The 17,844-nt window shown below is 45.9% G+C and overlaps 1 protein-coding gene across 3 annotated transcripts in view; it reads left to right on the top strand.

The window, feature by feature from the left end:
* Positions 1-17,185, top strand: part of bcl11bb (BCL11 transcription factor B b) — a 29,932-nt gene extending 12,747 nt beyond the window's left edge. For 2 of the 3 annotated variants that reach the window (XM_080490638.1, XM_080490637.1), the window contains exons 3-4: positions 13,489-15,549; positions 15,764-17,185. In XM_080490638.1, coding sequence (XP_080346764.1) covers positions 13,489-15,549; positions 15,764-15,777 — 2,075 coding nt within the window. In that variant the 3' untranslated portion in view covers positions 15,778-17,185. Of the gene's footprint in view, positions 1-13,488; positions 15,694-15,763 lie in introns of those variants that run through there. The other variant, XM_080490639.1, reaches the window with a different exon arrangement.
* The last annotated feature ends 659 nt before the right edge of the window (positions 17,186-17,844 follow it).

The raw sequence follows: 17,844 nt of genomic DNA, 5'->3' as shown, positions 1-17,844 counted from the left end.
GCGCTTTTTCACTTTGTTGTTTCAGTAAAGCGGCGTTCTAAGCTGAGCCAAAATGGCACTAGATCCATGATCAAAGTATTGTAATGAGCTTCCAGCCACTTTAAAACTGTCACACCTACATGAGGAGAAGGAAAAAAAAAAATGTCTGCGGGTGTGAAAGTGTGTTAAGTGCGAAGGAGCATTTCAACGCGATAAGATCGTACGTGCAAATGGGGAACCAGGGATGTTTTTCACCTTAAATGAGTCATTGTGGTTCCTGGATGAACACCTGCAGTGAAGCCTACAAAATGTTCCTAAAAGCCGGAGTGACCCCCCCCCAATGCTCAAAGAGGTCAAACCCTCCATGTTTGACAGTTGTTTCAAAGCCGCTGCACTAAATCAACGGTGACATTCCTGCTTCCACACCATCGGTGTAGATTTGAAGGTGTCCCTCTCCTCTCCCTTCTTCCATCCCCCCCCACCCCCCCCCCCCCCCCCCACCCCCCCCTGCAATTTTTTTTTTTGCCCCACCACCCAATGCTCCTTTAATCACCTGGCTTGCTCTCATTTCCATATTAAATAGGCTTTAATCATGAAAAGCAATCAGGCTTTTGCATATTCATACCTTCCCCTGTACGCCGGCTTCCCTGTCTCGCTCCAGTGCCAAGCAGCCAGTAATCAGTAGGCAGGCGGCGTAATGCCATAGCCCCGGCCCATCGCATGAAAACACACACACTGCGTGAGTTAGAAATAACTTCACATGCTACTTACGTATTATCTCTACTCAGAGAGAGAGAGAGAGAGAGAGAGAGAGAGAGGGAGGGAGAAGGAAAGAGGAGAGGGGTAGGAGATAAAAAAAGAAAGATGGCGAGACTGATCCCTGATTTGAGCTGTGAATATTTGTACAGAGGCTCAAGGAAAAGTCGATTTGCATAATGACTTTGTAGTTTTGCATTAATCACATTTGCATATGAAAATGCGTTAATTACTCCTGATGATTTAAAAAAAAAAAAAAAAAAACTTGCTTCATTTGATGTCCAAGCTCTAAGGGTTGTGATTAGGGGTCACATGGTGGGAGTTGTGTAGGTAGCATGTGCACACGTGTGTGTGTGTGTGTGTGTGTGTGTGTGTGTGTGTGTGTGTGTGTGTGTGTGTGTGTGTGTGTGTGTGTGTGTGTGTGTGTGTGTGTGTGTGTGTGTGTGTGTGTGTGTGTGTGTGCCCGCAAATGTGTCTTTTGCAGCAGTCTGAGCATGTTTATATGCTCTTACACGAGTGTTTTGAATCCTTGCCAGTGAATTTATCTTGTGTCTGCTGGTAGGCATGTGTCTATTTTCATTTTCTCACTGTGTGTGTGTGTGTGTGTGTGAGGGAGTGTGTGTCTGTATGTGTTTCCCTCGTGCTGTGAGTGGCAAATATTTCCTTGTTCTACTTTAGGGAAGAAAAAAGAGCGCTACACTCCGTCATCACTTCAATCCAGAACATCTTTTAGAATACATACGGACACTTTTCTAGACTTGTAGCAATGATTTTTTTTCTTTTCACATTTTCACCAAACAATGCCAAATTCAATTTTCTAAATATTTGCATATCTTTTTTTTTTTTTAAAGAACCTACATACCCGACAGATGTAGACAATCATTAGCCTCTTTTGCATTTTGTATTTGTAGATTTTGTTTGGACTTTTGCAAATCGCTTTTTGTAACTGAAAGTAGAGTGAGTGAGATCCAGCAACTTGTAGCCGGATGCAGGTTGAGTAAGAACGACTCGCCGCACATAATGGACCTTTTTAAAAAATAATATATTTCATACAGTTGTGATTTCTAAACTTAATGTTTATTTTACGACAATTTAATGAAACAGTAAGCAATGCATGCAATTGCTGCCACTTCCTCCAGTTTGCACATGCGCCACAATGGCTAAGCTGAGAAAACACAGCCAAAGAGAGAATTCACCCCAGATTAAATATAAAAGGTAAATAAGGAAAAGCACTGCAGTTATAAATTTGACATTTCTACACCCTTGTTGGAGCATTGGAATCCTCGAACACATCTGTGTGTGTGTGTGTGTGTGTGTGTGTGTGTGTGTGTGTGCGTGTGCGTGTACAATTACAGTATACATGTTCCTGCCTGTGTATGGGCCCCTAGTGCTGTTGGCCCATAACACCGTGCCTCAGACAGGACCACCCCAGGGGCCGTCTGACTCTGCCCGTGTCTGTCTGTCTGCTCTGTGCGGCAGGGTCAACTAGGTCTGTAAGAAAGCTGCTAAAATGGCACAGCTGCCTCAGCCTTCACGTGCACACACACACTTACACAGGAAGGTATTCACGTGTGTGTGTGTGTGTGTGTGTGTGTGTGTGTGTGTGTGTGTGTGTGTGTGTGTGTGTGTGTGTGTGTGTGTGTCCAGGAAAAGAGAAACATACATTCAGGAGTACTCACACACTGAGAGCATGTGCACGTAGGAATGCGCACAGCGACTCTCAGCTCCCCGCCAAAGCCCTGCATCTCCCACCATACACACTCGTGCACACGCATACACACACACGGCTTAAAGGCTCCCACATGAAGGCATCAAACACTCCGCAGCCTGCTTTATGGCACTCATATGGCAGCAGATTTGATATTTTCCTACCACAGCGGGGGAATAAAAGTTGCCACTAATTTGGACTGCGAGCGCCACCGCTAACTTTCAGCATGTGCTGACTGACTGTGTCTTCCAGATGTGTGGACTCTTTGCTCCTTAACAGCGTTACTGAAGAGGCATTAGAAGCCTCACACCCTCGTCCCGGCTACGCATGGAGAGTGATGATGGCGCTTCGGTATTCAACACAAACACAGTTTTTTTTTTGTTATTTTTGTGCGGCGCTTTGGAGTGAGTTGCTCATGTAAACTTCACAGACTCGCCGCTATGGATCATAAGTTGTGTTGTGTCTGTGGGAAGCTCCGAATGGCTTTATGATCTTGCGTTGTGTAAATCATCGTAATCAAGATACTTTGACCGTTTCATACGGTAGCTGAGTCACCTCTGATGTACATTTAGTGTATATCGAACTATTTAGAGTAATGTAATATTCTTTAAATAAAACCTTCTGCATGCACACCTAAAACTGAATGCTTCAAGCAAACATGTTGATAAAATGTTTGTGTCAGCTCCGTAGGAAAACATATCATGTGCCCCTTTTAACCAGTAAATTGGGAGATTTTCTGACCGGGGCATTCGCTCCCATTTCTCAACAGAAAAGTAGCGTGTTTGGGGGAAGAAAAAGGGCTACCATTATTATTTGTGAAAAGGCAAGGAGAGATGGTGCTTGTTAGCCAGTCAGACAGGGGTAATCCTACTTGCTGCACTGTTGTTGTTCCTCTCCCCTTATCTTATTAGTGTCCCGCTCTGATTGGGTGGGATAGTGGCAGAAGAAAATAAGGAGACAGCGTTTATGTCATATCTTTTTTTTTTTTTTTTTCTTTCTTCCTCTTACCCCTTTTACAGGCTGCCTCGCCACAAGAGATATTGAAAGCTTTTCATGGCACGCTTACGAGTCCCCTTATTTCATGCACTTATTTGTCTCGAGCAATTACTCCGAGGGAGAATACAAACACATGACAAACATAAGCTGCCTTTATGTTGGTGTGTCACCTGAATATAAGTCAGTGGTGTGTGCCAACAACAACATTTAGTGTGCAAACAACATCCTATTGATACAGAAATCCTCTGCATTATACAGCCCACTCACACACAGTGGCCATTCACTGAAATTAGTAAGAATTTTAAAATCAGAAACATAGAGATTGAGTACGAGGGTGAATATCACTTTGATTTTTAACTATTACTCCCCCCCCACCTCCCAACTGATTTGAATATGTTCAGGTATTGACTCCAACCTAATATAAGAAAAGGGTAATTTAGTTTGTGTTAAAGAATGAGGAAACCCATTAAGAATGATTCAATTCGATAATCTCTTTTCTGGAACTCTTCATAATTTTTATAGATTTTGTGGGGGTGACGAAAAGTTCAGTCCCTGCAAAAAAAAAAAAAAGACCATAGTACCAGGATAATTTTTATTTGGGAACACATGTTGATGTTTAATATTTCAAACATATTTTCCCAATGCTTCAAGCGAGCTTTTGACTTTTTTTTTTTTTTTTGCATAAAAACTCCCTTTAAATAAAGGCATTCCGTCCTCCTGGCTTTTTTCATTCAGTTTTTATGATGACCTGGCATTGTTTCTCACACACACATAAAAAAAGAAAAAAAAAGAAAACCTCCTCTACGATCCTGAACGAATAAGAAAGAGCCGTCCGCTCTGATCCGTTTCCTGGATCAAAGAGGACTTGCACTGTCATGTCCATAGATGGCATTGCATACAGGGGAGTTAACTGCTTCAGGTTAAGGGGCTACGCTCTGCCTGTGTACTGGCGTAATTCATACTTTTCCACAAAGCCCTCTTCTCCGTGCCGGTCTTTCCCAGAGCAGAGCAGAGCAAGCCAAAATGAAATAAAGCCTAAGATGTTATCGGGGTGATTGGTGCCAGCGGAGCTTGTCTGGGCCTGTGGTCTGGCGGGGCAGCACTGGCCCGTACCAGTGCTTGTATATGCGTGTGTCTGTGTGTCTGTGTGTCTGTGTGTGTGTGTGTGTGTGTGTGTGTGTGTGTGTGTGTGTGTGTGTGTGTGTGTGTGTGTGTGTGTGTGTGTGTGTGTGTGTGTGTGTGTGTGTGTGTGTGTGTGTGTGTGTGTGTGTGTGTGTGTGTGTGTGTGTGTGTGTGTGTGTCCTAAAGGCACTGGATAGATGAAAGCTTTCTTTAACCATAAGCTATGCAGGAGCCGTGCCAGGAGCAGGAAATGTATCAGCGTGATAACAGCCAGAGACAGAGAGAAAACGAGAAAGAGAAAAGAAACGAGAGAGAGAGTAAGGGAGAGAGAGAGAGGGAGGGAGAGGCCACATGGAACCCACAGGGGGAGGCCTGGGGCCAAACTCAGCCCCATCATGTCACTTCATAAATATGTGTTGGGTGTTGAAAGACGAATTTGTGTTCATGCCTGCGTTTGTATACGTACGAGAGAATCTGAGGATATGTGCTTGAGACGGCGTGAGACAAGAGACCGTTTGACACACCTGAGCATATCTGAGGGCACAGAGGAGAGAAAGAGAACAGAATTCCCCTGAAGACATGACCGTTGCAACGTTAATAATGCTGTGCTACTGGCCTTAACAGGATCCCAACAGGACTTTAAAGACAGTAAATATAGCTGAAGAGATCAAACACACACACATAAAGACAGCCAGGCACACCATTTAACATAAAAGCTCAAATTGATTACCTGTTGTTTTCTTTTATTTGTGGGATTATAGCCGGTGTGAATTCATTTTTTATCTATATGGGTTTTGCTTTAAGCACTGTGAAGGTTTCATCTTTAGCTGTGCGACAAGGTTTAGGAGTTATAGGAAAAAAGCAGTTCCTCTCTCGTCTTTGTGAGATGAATACGAAGCTGAAACTAACAGCTGGTTATTTAGTGTTAGGATATAAACACAGAAGAATAAACAGTCTAGAAAAAGCTCAGCAGCTTATTTTTTGTTCATAATGAAACAAAAAAAAGAGTCAATGTGAGAAAACAGGTTCTTCTGGGATGGATGGGTGAGCCAAACTCATCTCTCTAGATCAGTGGCATCAGAGGTAAAGGTGATGCCTTTTACTTGCATTATTTTAACTTTTATTAAAATAATGCAGGGAAATCACACGTTTTAACAAGTGTGTCCAAGATGCAGTGTGTGCTTGTGCATAAGTGAACCAGTTACAACAGTTGCAGACTCCATACGAAGAACTGTTTTCAAATTATGCAAGCCTTCCCAACAGCCAATAAAAATAATGTCTCGTAATGTGACAGATATCAGAAAGACAAAAGGCTGGCTCACCCTCCTACACTTCGAAAAGCCACAGCTCCATATGAACCTGGGGAATTCAATAATAAAAAAATTTTTTCTTCAATTGCATTCTTTTGTTACTTCGCTTTCATAAAGCTAACAGTAATTAGATCGCAGGCAAATTGGTGTTAAATGATGTAACGCTCCTTACACTCCTCCCGTGAATCTCGCAGCCTCTTGCTTTATGTGTGAGCGAAAAATCACCGCATCCCCTCGTAGCGCTAAGTAGCCACAATTAAATATTAATCTCGAGAAAAAGACGGACTAATGGTGAATCAGACCACGAGTGTTCTCTTTCCCAGTCACTGGAATGGACTCCAGCGCCTCGTGTGAAGTATGTTAGGGGAGAGTTTTATTGTGAGTTGATTAGGCTGGATGGGCTTGTGTGCCACACAAGGCAGCGGTGGTATCTTCCTGTGGGCTGCTAGTTAAGTGGGACTGGCTGCTTGGCTCCAATGGGCAGAAGCCAGCTGGGAACCATTAGAGAAATTGCTGAAAGAATATCTGTCACAGGATGGTGGACCAGAAGACACACAGCGAGCACAGGCATATGCACGAAAAAAAAAGAAAAGAAAAGAAAAAACACGTATACATACACGACATGCAGTGCCACATACGCATCAAACAGAGGCACAAAGGCGCCATTGTATAGATATAATGTGGTGACATGTCAATGCACAAGACACATCCTTGGAGACAATTGGGGAAAAAGGACACACGCTTATCACAGGTTGAGATGAGCATTGTATCTCTGTGAATGGTTTTCTTTTGTTTCATTTAATTTATCAAGGCTGAAACAATAAAGGCATATTCTCACCCTGCCTTAATTAAAAAAAATACAGACACACACACACACACACACACACACACACACACACCCTCGCACAATACATTTTATATACTGTTTGTATAAAATGATTGATCCAATGAAAAATTTAATAAACCCACAAAACAGAACTCACATGTCACTCTCATGTCAAAGTCAATTTCCTATTCAGTGGCAGTGAATAGGAAATTGACTTTGTGGACAAAGTGAGAGTCCCCGAGGGGTATAACTGAAGCTCATTTGGATGTAAAACCTTAAACAAACATTGTGTGAGTCCACAAAGTCAGTCTCGATTTCAGTGTCAAAGCAGCTTGAGTTTTTTTTATAATTTTTTGTCTCTTGATGCCATCACCTCTCCAAGTGTTAAGCGTCTTTTTTTTTTTGCTGCATTACTGCACCTTTTCTCATCTTGCATTTATTTTCGGTCCTAATAGTGCTTTTTTTTAAAAAAAAATTCCCGGCATGCATCCGCAGTGATGATACTTCAATCCATGTTGTCTTTCTCCCTTGTTGCTGCATCATGGTAAAATGTGTCAGGAGAGATTAAGTTGGGGTGGGGTGGTGGTGGTGGTGGAGGCATTCTGTTGAAAATGAAAATGCCGATGATCAACAAAAACAAAAGCACATTTCTTCCCTTATTTTTTCACTGGTTGTCTTTTTTTTTTTAAACCCACCTCTTTTTCTGTCCTATCTTCATTTACCCCCCACCCCCATTAATCCTCCCCTCCATCTTGCTTCTCTCTCTCTTTTACATCTTCTTTTAACCACAAGCACGATTGAGTGTCATCCATTTGTCAGCGTCACATGACAGACAGCAGACCCCACAAGTGTGTGCACACACCAGCAAAACACACACACACACACACACACACACACACACACACACACACACACACACACACACACACACACACACACACACACACACACACACACACACACACACACACACACACACACACACACGCAGGAGCTGGGATCGGTTAGGAGCTGATGGCGATGAGTCAGGCTTAGAGAAATGCCACAGAGGGCTTAGCTAATGCACTTTATGGAGCTCCCTTTTTCTTTTCATTCCCTTTTTTCTTCTTTTTTTTTTGTCTGTATTGCTCCCTCTTTCTCACCCTTTGTCCTAGAACCCGAGCCAAAAGTCATAGCTCTCTACTGACATAAAGGTCTCGCCAGTTATTCTTTTGGGCCAGGGCAGCTCATCTCAGGGTGGTAATGTGTGCTCCCTCGGATCGTGCTACATGAGAGCTTTTTCCACTCATGCATTGTTGCGCAGCTGGACCTACTGCACTGTGTGTGTGTGTGTGTGTGTGTGTGTGTGTGTGTGTGTGTGTGTGTGTGTGTGTGTGTGTGTGTGTGTGTGTGTGTGTGTGTGTGTGTGTGTGTGTGTGTGTGTGTGTGCTTGTGATCAAGTTGTCAGAGATACCTGATCCCTTTTATTGTTCATTTGACCCACATCCCAGGGGGCATGAGGGTCAGGGTGGAGTACTCAGTTATCCTGTACAGGTGTTTAGTACCGACGTGAAAGAACGGACGGACTGGAGGAAGAGAAAACATTTGTGTCTCAATTAAGAGTTAAATAAAAGCAGGGGCGAGAGCGTGGAAGAATAAATATTTTGATCTTGCACACTTTTGGGAGTGCTGTTGCTTTAAATTCTCTTTTGGGCTGTCAGGCATTTCAGCTGGTCATAGTGGCTGCAGACGCACGCACACTTGCACGCGCGCACACACAGATGTATATGGTTAGCAGGCTGAAGCTGGTTTGAGTTAGCGTGGAGCCAGCCACACTGTGTGAGAGCCTTACCCCCTGCCTGCTACTGCCACCCTCCGCAGTCTCTCTCTCCTTTTCACTACATATGTGTGTGACAGCCTGCCGTTGCTTGCCACAGCCGCAGTTTACTGTCCGAGCTTCCCCCGGTGCCCCCGTGAAGTGCACACGCAGTCGACCTGCGTGGGCCCCCCCTGGGTTTCCTGATTTGCCTCCCACCCTCGTCTCCCTTCGTGACAAACAGGCCATCAGAGCGCTTGGGGCGGGGGAGCGCAGAGGAAGAACAGAGAGGAGAAGGAGGTGAAGGGAGCGCAGGGATGAGTAGGAGGAGCAGAGGTGTGAGGGCGGTTGTGTAAGGGTGGGTGGGGGCAAGGTGGCGAGGTGAGGAGGCTGGGACCCCTGGGGACTCCTAGATCACAGCCATGCTAATGAGGAGCTGCTTTGCCAGCAGCAGAGGTGTCAGCTAACCCCTGACAGGTGCACACACGCGCAAACTCCCAGAGTCTGCGCTGGTGTGTGTGTGCGTGCACGCCTTTCGGTGGAGAAGAGTATGTGTGTGTGCGTGCACAGGAGGGGTAGCAGAGAGGAGGAGCTGCTGGGGCAGGTTTGTGTCCCAGTGGCCTAGCCCGCGGGTGGCTTTGTTCTGTATGCAAATCTGTCACTGTGGCTTTCTGTCGCCCTTGATGGAATGTTGGAACAGTGCAGCTAAACCGAACTCCAGGAATGCTGCAAGCGCGCGTGCGCGTACACGCACGCGCGTGCGCGACACCCGCTGTAGCACATCCTCTGCTGCCCCGCTCATCTCCTTGTTAACAACCAACACCTGCAGTGGCCTTTTCCGTTTCCTCTGCTTTTGCACAGAAGCGGCGTTGCTTCACGCGCTCTCTTCTGTTTGCCTCAGAGCCGTCGCTTGCCTGCTGAATGTGGTTACAGACGGGAGGTTGGAGGGGACCAGCGTTCAACTGCTACTTATTTTCAATTATGATTTATATTTCCCTGAGCTTTGTGAGAGTTAATTTGGCATCAGTGCGCATTCATTATCATCCGCTCGCCGTTCACTGTCAGCTGAGACGCTCTCGTTTGCCCATCTCGTTGAAGGCCGAGCTTGTGGAATTTTGTTATTCTTCTGTGGTCTTATTATAAGTCCTTCTGGATTAATGCGTCTGATAAAAGCCCCAAAATGTAAGTGCAATGTAAATGGAGGGAGCCCAGGCTCTGAAATATAAATCAGGCTCAGGCTGGAGGCTGAAGAGTAAATTCTTATATTAGACTGAAATCCACATGTCTGCACTATACGCCTGGCGTCTAAGTCAGCCCTGCTAACCTCACACCAACTTTTTCTGCTTTGGCCATATGCAAACAGTCAATACCATGGCTCCCCTTCATTCACTGGCATTTTGTTTGTACTTTTTAAGGCAAAATAATGGCTATAAAAGGCAATCTGGAAAGAATAAAATCAGATGTAAAGCTCAGATCTTGGTCCCTGAAGACTGGGTTAATTGGCCCGGTGGTTTTGTTAAAAAAAAAAAAAAAAAAACAACCCAGGAGAGAGGGAGAGCATTATTACTGGCCTACCTCAGCTCCACGTATGTGCCAATGTTTTAATAACTTCCTCCAGGCCTCCTGGCCCTTAGCCCTCGTTTTGTTTCACAGGACAAAGAGCTGCCCTCCTAAGCTGGTCTCAGTTTTGTCCTGTGCTCCTGTGTGAACACCTGGGCAGAAAAATAACTACTAGTCCTTTAAAGGTGAATCCTAATATGCTGCACTATTTATAGACAGTGGTATTTCTACAGCAAAACAACAAAGAGCAGCAAAATGCAGTGTACCGTCTCACTTGAGTCTGACTGCGACTCTTATTTTATTTAACCCATCATGTCAGTCTCATTCACACGCACACAGGAATACATGTCTCCGTGTTCATATGGTGTGCCGGAGTAAATTGGGCGATTAGGTCCAGCATCAGTGACGGCACGGTGAGGAGAATGTAACTCCTCTAACTGGTAGTTGACCTTGGCGGTCAGCGGTGGAGGGGTCCCTGCCTGTGTGTCAGGCAGACGATTGTAATTACCTCAAACTGAAGCATGACACGGCCCGCCGTGATTCTTTAATGAAGGCTTTTACTGGCCGGAGCACTGAGCAGGGACACTCACTCAGCGTGTGTGCAAGCCTGCGTGTGAGGAGGATGTCTGCAACTTACTGTGTGTGTGTGTATACGTGTGTGTGTTTGTGGGTGTGTGCATTGGTCCGTGCCTTGCGACGGTCTCTGATGCTACACATAAGAGGAAGTTTTGCAGCCTGCAGGTTTGAGGTTTTTACAATTTGCCTTTCTGTCAGTCAGAGAGAGAAAAATCCAAATTTGGGCAACTGAAAGAAATACAGGTGGGAGTGAGCTCGAGAGAACTGTCAATCTAACAAACAGCAAAGGAATCCCACATGATTCTCTCTTGAAACATCTATCTATCTATCTATCTATCTATCTATCTATCTATCTATCTATCCATCCATATCAATATATCAATATATGTTATTATTAATTTGATTGTATTACATAATGTGTGGCTTTGTCAATTATATTCTAAAATGTTTAAAATAGCATCTGTCCATCTACACCCCCCCCCCCCCCCCCCCAATCCCTCACTCGCTCGCTTGCTTGGGAAGTTGATGAAATTTGTCTTTGGCCGTCATTAGGCAGCAGCCATCAGCTGCCACTCTATTAGCTGCCACGCTTCCTTTAACAACATATGGCACGTCTGTGTAAGATATGACAAGATGCAAATGTGTTGCTGTAGTGGTGGGGGTTGCTGGGAGGTTGGTGGGGCTGGCCGCATTTGATTGTGTAGCTCGTATTGATGAGGCCACGCTTGGAGACAAAAATGTGGATAAAGTGGAGGCGGACCAAAACAAACACACACAAAAAAAAGAAACTCACTTTGAAAAATTGAGAGGGATTCATCAATCCCTCTCTCAATCTCATGTCTTCATTTAATATTGATCCCTGTGTGTTGATGAGATTATACAGCTCCCAAGTCTATAGACCTAACTTGGTCCCTGGGGGCATGTATATAGCCTGTGTGTGCATGTGTGTGTGTGTGTGTGTGTGTGTGTGTGTGTGTGTGTGTGTGTGTGTGTGTGTGTGTGTGTGTGTGTGTGTGTGTGTGTGTGTGTGTGTGTGTGTGTGCGTGTGCGTGTGCGTGTGCGTGTGCGTGTGCGTGTGTGTGTAAATGAATCTATGCATACCCAAGCACGTCTGGTCCTTAAAGTCCCTCCACCTCTCTTCTTAGCCCCTCTTCTCCTCCTCCTCCTCCTCTTCTCCCCTTCCCTCTCTCACTCTCTTCTCCTCGTCCAAGCTGTTAAGCTGTCCAGCTCTCGGCTGCCAAGCGGCCGTGTGAAGCTTAGCCAAACTAAACACGGGCAGGCAGCCCGCCACTCGCCCCACGCATACACACAGACGTACACATGCAAACGCAAAAAAAAAAATAAAAAAAAATACATCCCCAATGCATCTCCGCGCACTTGAACAAACACACGCTCCCACACACATTAAGTAGCAAGAGTCAGGTCGTGTCCCGCCCCGCACAAATAGTGCGAGTGATGGCTACACCAGAGCCCCACTAATAGCAGAGAAAAACAGACAGAATCAGTAAATGAGCCCCTCATTAACTTTTTCTGACCCCCTCTCCCCTGGGGAAAGCCAAACCAATCACGCCGCCAAATCAGCTTCCTGTACTAGACACTGATCCAACATCAGCTTTCGCTCATCTGTTCCACACAGTCCAAGCATGTGTGTGTGTGTGTGTGTGTGTGTGTGTGTGTGTGTGTGTGTGTGTGTGTGTGTGTGTGTGTGTGTGTGTGTGTGTGTGTGTGTGTGTGTGTGTGTGTGTGTGTGTGTGTGTGTGTGTGTATTTATGACTGTTTAGAGGTGTACAGTGAGCGAGACGGGAGACGGAGAGGGGAAAAGTGAAAAGGAAATATTCCCGGGATTGTATTGGTGTCTGCACGTGTTGTTTTACATTCCATGACAAAGGATGGCTTTGAGGCAGTCGGCCATCTTGAGGACTCTACTTGATCACATAAAACTTTGGGCAGGAGTAACTTCCCCGTCTGTGTTTCGCCCCTCGGGGCTTCAAGCTTTGGGACCACCGTACCAACTTGACTCCACTTGCGGTAGCCGCTGATGATAAAGTAGATGCAGATGCCTCACAAGCAAACACGAGACCGTGGAAATGCCTCTTCGGCGCGAGCCTGCGTTGAATTAGATGAAGCCCTGCCGAGGCTCTTTTTATGAGTCACAAGCAGACTGACAGGGCCGTGCCACAGTGACTGATAGATTCATTTGGCCTTATTAAGTCGCACAATTTAAAGGGGCAATTTGTCAGTGTGTGACATGCAGTTGTGTGTGTGTGTGTTTCTGTAAACCCACAACAGATAGCTTTATTGTGCTCATTATCCCAGCAGTGACGTAGAGTGGTATTTAATGTGGATTCAGTATTAAGACCGGAAGGGACTTTACTGTTCACACCTCCTCTTTTGAGCATCTCTTCATCTCTCTGTGTCGGATCGCACATCTCAGCCCGGCACTCCTTCCCCCTGCTCCCACCCCCACTTCTCATATTTCCTTTTTTCCCCCCATTGGTGTGTTCTTTTCCACTGCTGCCTCCCCTGTCTCCATATGGAAATGACAGAGTAGACGAGATGGATCTGTATATTAAAGCCGAGCTGACATTAGAATTAGCATAATGTGTTGTGGCCTGAGGGCGATACCTGCCACCTGCTTTAGCCTGTAGACACACATCCTGCTTGTGCGTCTCTTTCATTCTCAGGAACTGACTGAAATACACTCACACACAAACACACAAGCACTCAAAGCTACTGTTACTGTTAATTCAGAGTAGAGATCAATTTCCTGAATTTGAATATATGTTGTTGTCTTCAGATGTATTTCCCTTTGGATATGTATGTATATTTTAACAATGATTTTCTTTCTTTTGGCCTACAGATAAAGATGAGCCATCCAGCTACATCTGTACTACCTGCAAGCAGACGTTCACCAGTGCATGGTTCCTGCTCCAGCATGCCCAGCACACCCACGGCATTCGCATCTACTTGGACAACCACTTCACCAACTGCTCCCTCACTCCCCGCATGGCTCTGCCTCCGCCCCCAGGAGCTGACGCCCTGCCTCGCTCCCCTCTCCCCACTTTCCTCGGTGATGCCAACAACCCGTTCCACCTCCTCCGCATGGCAGCGCCCCTGCTCAGGGAACACCCCCCTCCCCCAGGGTACATCGAGACGCGACTCCCTGCAACGCCGCCCTTTGTCAGCCCGCCGCCTCCCCCTAGACCACCTCTAGAGCGGCTCGGCCCAGAGGAAATGGGGCTGCTGTCACAGCACCCCAGTGCCTTTGAGAGGGTAATGCGAATGACCCCCATGGAGCCTCCTTCCATGGACTTCTCCCGTCGGCTGAGGGAACTGGCGGGCAACACAACGAATAATGGTGGACCCACACCCCCTCTCTCACCCAACCGTGTGCCGCCCATGCACCGCCTACTGAGTCCTACACTTTTCCAGCCTGGTGCCAAGCCCCCGTCATTTCTCACCTATGCCCCACAGCCACCAACCTCTCAGGGGGGACACGGTTCCTCCAGCCCCCCTGACACACAGGGTCAGAGCCAGGCCCAGGTGAAATCCAAATCCTGTGAGTTCTGCGGTAAGATCTTCAAGTTCCAGAGCAATTTGATCGTACACAGACGCAGCCACACAGGAGAGAGGCCATACAAGTGTCACCTATGCGATCATGCCTGTTCTCAGGCCAGCAAGCTCAAAAGGCACATGAAGACACATATGCACAACAAGTCCGGGTCCATGAGCGGCTCCTCCGAACAGGGAAACAGAGAGGAGGGAGACGAGGGCGACGAAAAGAACAGGGAAGGTGATTCAAGGGGGATGGGGATGGACAATGAGGAAGAGGAAGAGGAAGAGGAGGAAGAAGAGGAGGAGGAGGAAGAAGAGGAGGAAGAACTGAGGAATGGAAGTCGGCCAGACTCCAACTTAAGTGACGACTCGCAGGAGTTCCGCCCAAACAGGGAAAATGGTCCAAGGCAGTCTCCTGTAGAGAAACACCAGAGCAGTGACAGAATAAATGACAGTGGCGGGGTGGGCATCATGCACCCGTACAACCATCTGGACAATCACCTTAGACTTAACCCCAACAAGAGGAGCTTGGAGAGACAGCCAAATGGAGATGGTGAAGCGAGGGGAGAAGTAGAGAGACAAAGAGAGAATGAGAGGGAACTTGACAGAGAGCGAGAAGAGCAGGAGGTCCAGAGGCCCGTGATGAATGGCAGGATCAGCGTCTCTGAAGCAGAGGCTTTCCCTGGGCTGTTCCAGCGTCGGCCCACCCCCATCACCAGCCCAAGCCCTTCCAATAACAAGAGGATCAAAATAGAAAAAGAACAGCAGGAAATCCCCCCAACCATACCACTCATCTCCCCGGAAAACGTCTACTCCCAGCTCCTGGCTGGCTACGCTGCATCGCGCCACTTCATCAGAGAACCTTTTCTGGGATTCGCCGATTCCCGCCACTCACCGTTTGCCACCTCCTCTGAGCATTCCTCCTCGGAGACGGGCAGCCTCCGCTTCTCCACCCCACCCGGCGAGCTGATGGAAGGGGGCAGTGCCTCCGGGCGCAGCGGCAGCAGCACCCCTCACCTCCTACGGGGCCCTGGACCGGGCAGACCCCCGAGCTCGAAAGACAGGAGGAATGACACCTGTGAGTACTGCGGAAAGGTGTTCAAAAACTGCAGCAACCTGACGGTGCACCGGCGCAGTCACACGGGAGAGCGGCCCTACAAGTGCGACCTGTGCAGCTACGCGTGCGCCCAGAGCTCCAAGCTGACGCGACACATGAAGACCCACGGGCAATTCGGAAAGGAGGTGTACCGTTGCGACATCTGCCACATGCCCTTCAGTGTCTACAGCACGCTGGAAAAACACATGAAGAAGTGGCATGGCGAACATTTGATGGCCAGCGAGGTCAAACTGGAGCAAGCAGACAGAGGTTAAGCCAGCTACCATTAACTATACAGCCTACACAAATGCTCCCTCACACATATGTAAAAGAAAAACAAAACAACAACAACAACAAAAAACACCCATACATGAACTCACAAATCCCTATAACCACTTCTTTAAAAATGGGTGCTTGGCTGGATAATCCCTCTTTTAAAAAAAAAATTGAGATTGATTGATGTTCATCTTTTTTCTTGTCACAGAAACTGCCACCTGAGAATATAAACAAAGGGAAAACTTTAACGAGGACTTGTCCGGAATGACCATCTTGGTATTTTTCTTGGCAAACTGAGGATTTTATCAGTTAGGAATCCATGGAGCCTTTCTACTGTGCAATAATTTCTGTATTTATTGGATTTTTGTAATGATATTTGGCATGTGCAGGTACATCTTTGTGGGGTTTCATATGGAGTTAGTTTTGAAAATGTGCTAAAAAATACAATTTTTTTTTTCTAAAAGACGATAAATGAAAAGAAGTCACCCTCAACACTTTTTTTTTTTCCTTTAAGGAAGCCTATTAACATGTAGAGTAAACTTGTGTCAAGCAGTTAGCTTTTAAAAGTTTAAATGAAAATTGTTTTTATATCGACTGCAGCAGCGGACTACAATCCATTCCCTCATACAGGCCTAAAGCACTGAATGTCAGCCTGACAATAAAACACCACGCTGGATTTTAAAAATCCAACCTTATCTTTAAGACCTGATAAGTTTCTATTAATTTATTCAGGGAGTGTTGCCCTTTTTAAACATTGGCATGTGAATAAATGCAGTTACTGTATTGCTGTCCTTGCTTCATTGAGGACATAAATAACGGTTGCACTTAATGGAAAAACCCTTAACTGATGCTCAGTACATTCCCGATGTAGGATTAAACCACCATATTTAATACCTTGAATAAGTTAAGACTACTTGTGATTAATGTGAGAAGGAGAATGGTCCTGTTTATGGTTTGTAAATATATTGTTTTTCTTCTTCTTTTTTTAGATTTTTTTTTATTAAACATGTTAAAGTAGCCCTGACTGACCCTGAAAGACGCCCCAAAACTAAACAATCAGACGACCAGCTGCTTGCATCATCCACGTTATATGCTAAACGTAACTACCATACATAATTGCTTTATCAGGCCCGTTTGATGACCTCCCCCACAATCCCATCCCATGTTTGCTTACTCAAAGATAATTTGGTAAAGGGAAGCTACTTGTGCTATTGTGACACTTTTTGAGTCCTCCCTCGATCTCCCCTCGTCGGCGGCGGCGCGGCAGCTCTCTCCGACCCAGGCTGACTTCCTGTTTGCCCCTCAGGATCCACCAGACGGGGTTCAAATGAAATTCATATCAATATGTGTTCGCGTGTGTTCTCCTCTCTGCAGTCTGCTCTAAGCCTCTCTCCGACGGCGTCTTTTCACAGTTCACTAGCTCAGATTCATGCATTAGAGCGGCTTTTAAAAAGAAGCCGGTTCATTCGCCTCACAAAGTGATATGGGTTTAACTCCCAGTAACAGATTTTGAGACAGTGTGCATGTTCGTGTCTTTTGGGGATTACGGTTTTTATTTTCTGCATCGTTCATCCTGAAATGAATCTGGTGCAAAAAAAAAAAAAAAAAAAAAAAAAAAGAGGGGAGGGGGCATATGAGTTATGATAATTTTGAGCACAGCTGCACTAGGGGAAGGCCGGGCGACCTTGAGTAGGGGCTATTCTTATAGCAAAAATGAAAGATTGGAATTGAGAAATGAAGAAGTGTTAGAAAGGAATGGAGGGAGAGAAAGAGAGCAGGACCTTGACCAGGGAGAATAGTCATTCAAATGAAATTGGAAGCATATGAGAAGTGTTTTTTTTTTTTTTGGTACCCAAATGCACATCTACTGGCCACATCTTATAACAGACCATCAGAGTGAGACAGAGTGAGCGTGAGAGGGAGAGAGGCAGCGAAGCCACATGAAAGGAGATTGAGACTACATTTTTCATTTTCGTACTGCAGTTCTCAATCATCCAAATCAATGTCACTTGAAAGTTTGACCTGCTATTATGCCCTATTGTAAGTTTTTTTTTTTTTCTTAAATCTGTGCCACTTTGTTTTGATAGAAAAAGAAAATTTACTGTACCTTGAATGCAAATTCCTCCTATTGCGATCTTTAGAAAAGGAAATGATGTTGAGGTCACAAGAGCCCTTCATAAGCTATTCAGTCACAATGTAGTTCAATGTATTTCAGTGAAATTAACATGAAAAGCGAGATCGGCTGAAGAGCTACTCTCAGCTTGCTTACACATGTTGATGCACGAGTGC

Source organism: Lipophrys pholis (assembly GCF_963383615.2).
Source record: "Lipophrys pholis genome assembly, chromosome: 21".
NCBI lineage: Eukaryota > Metazoa > Chordata > Actinopteri > Blenniiformes > Blenniidae > Lipophrys > Lipophrys pholis.
This window is presented reverse-complemented; position numbering and strand designations above follow the sequence as displayed.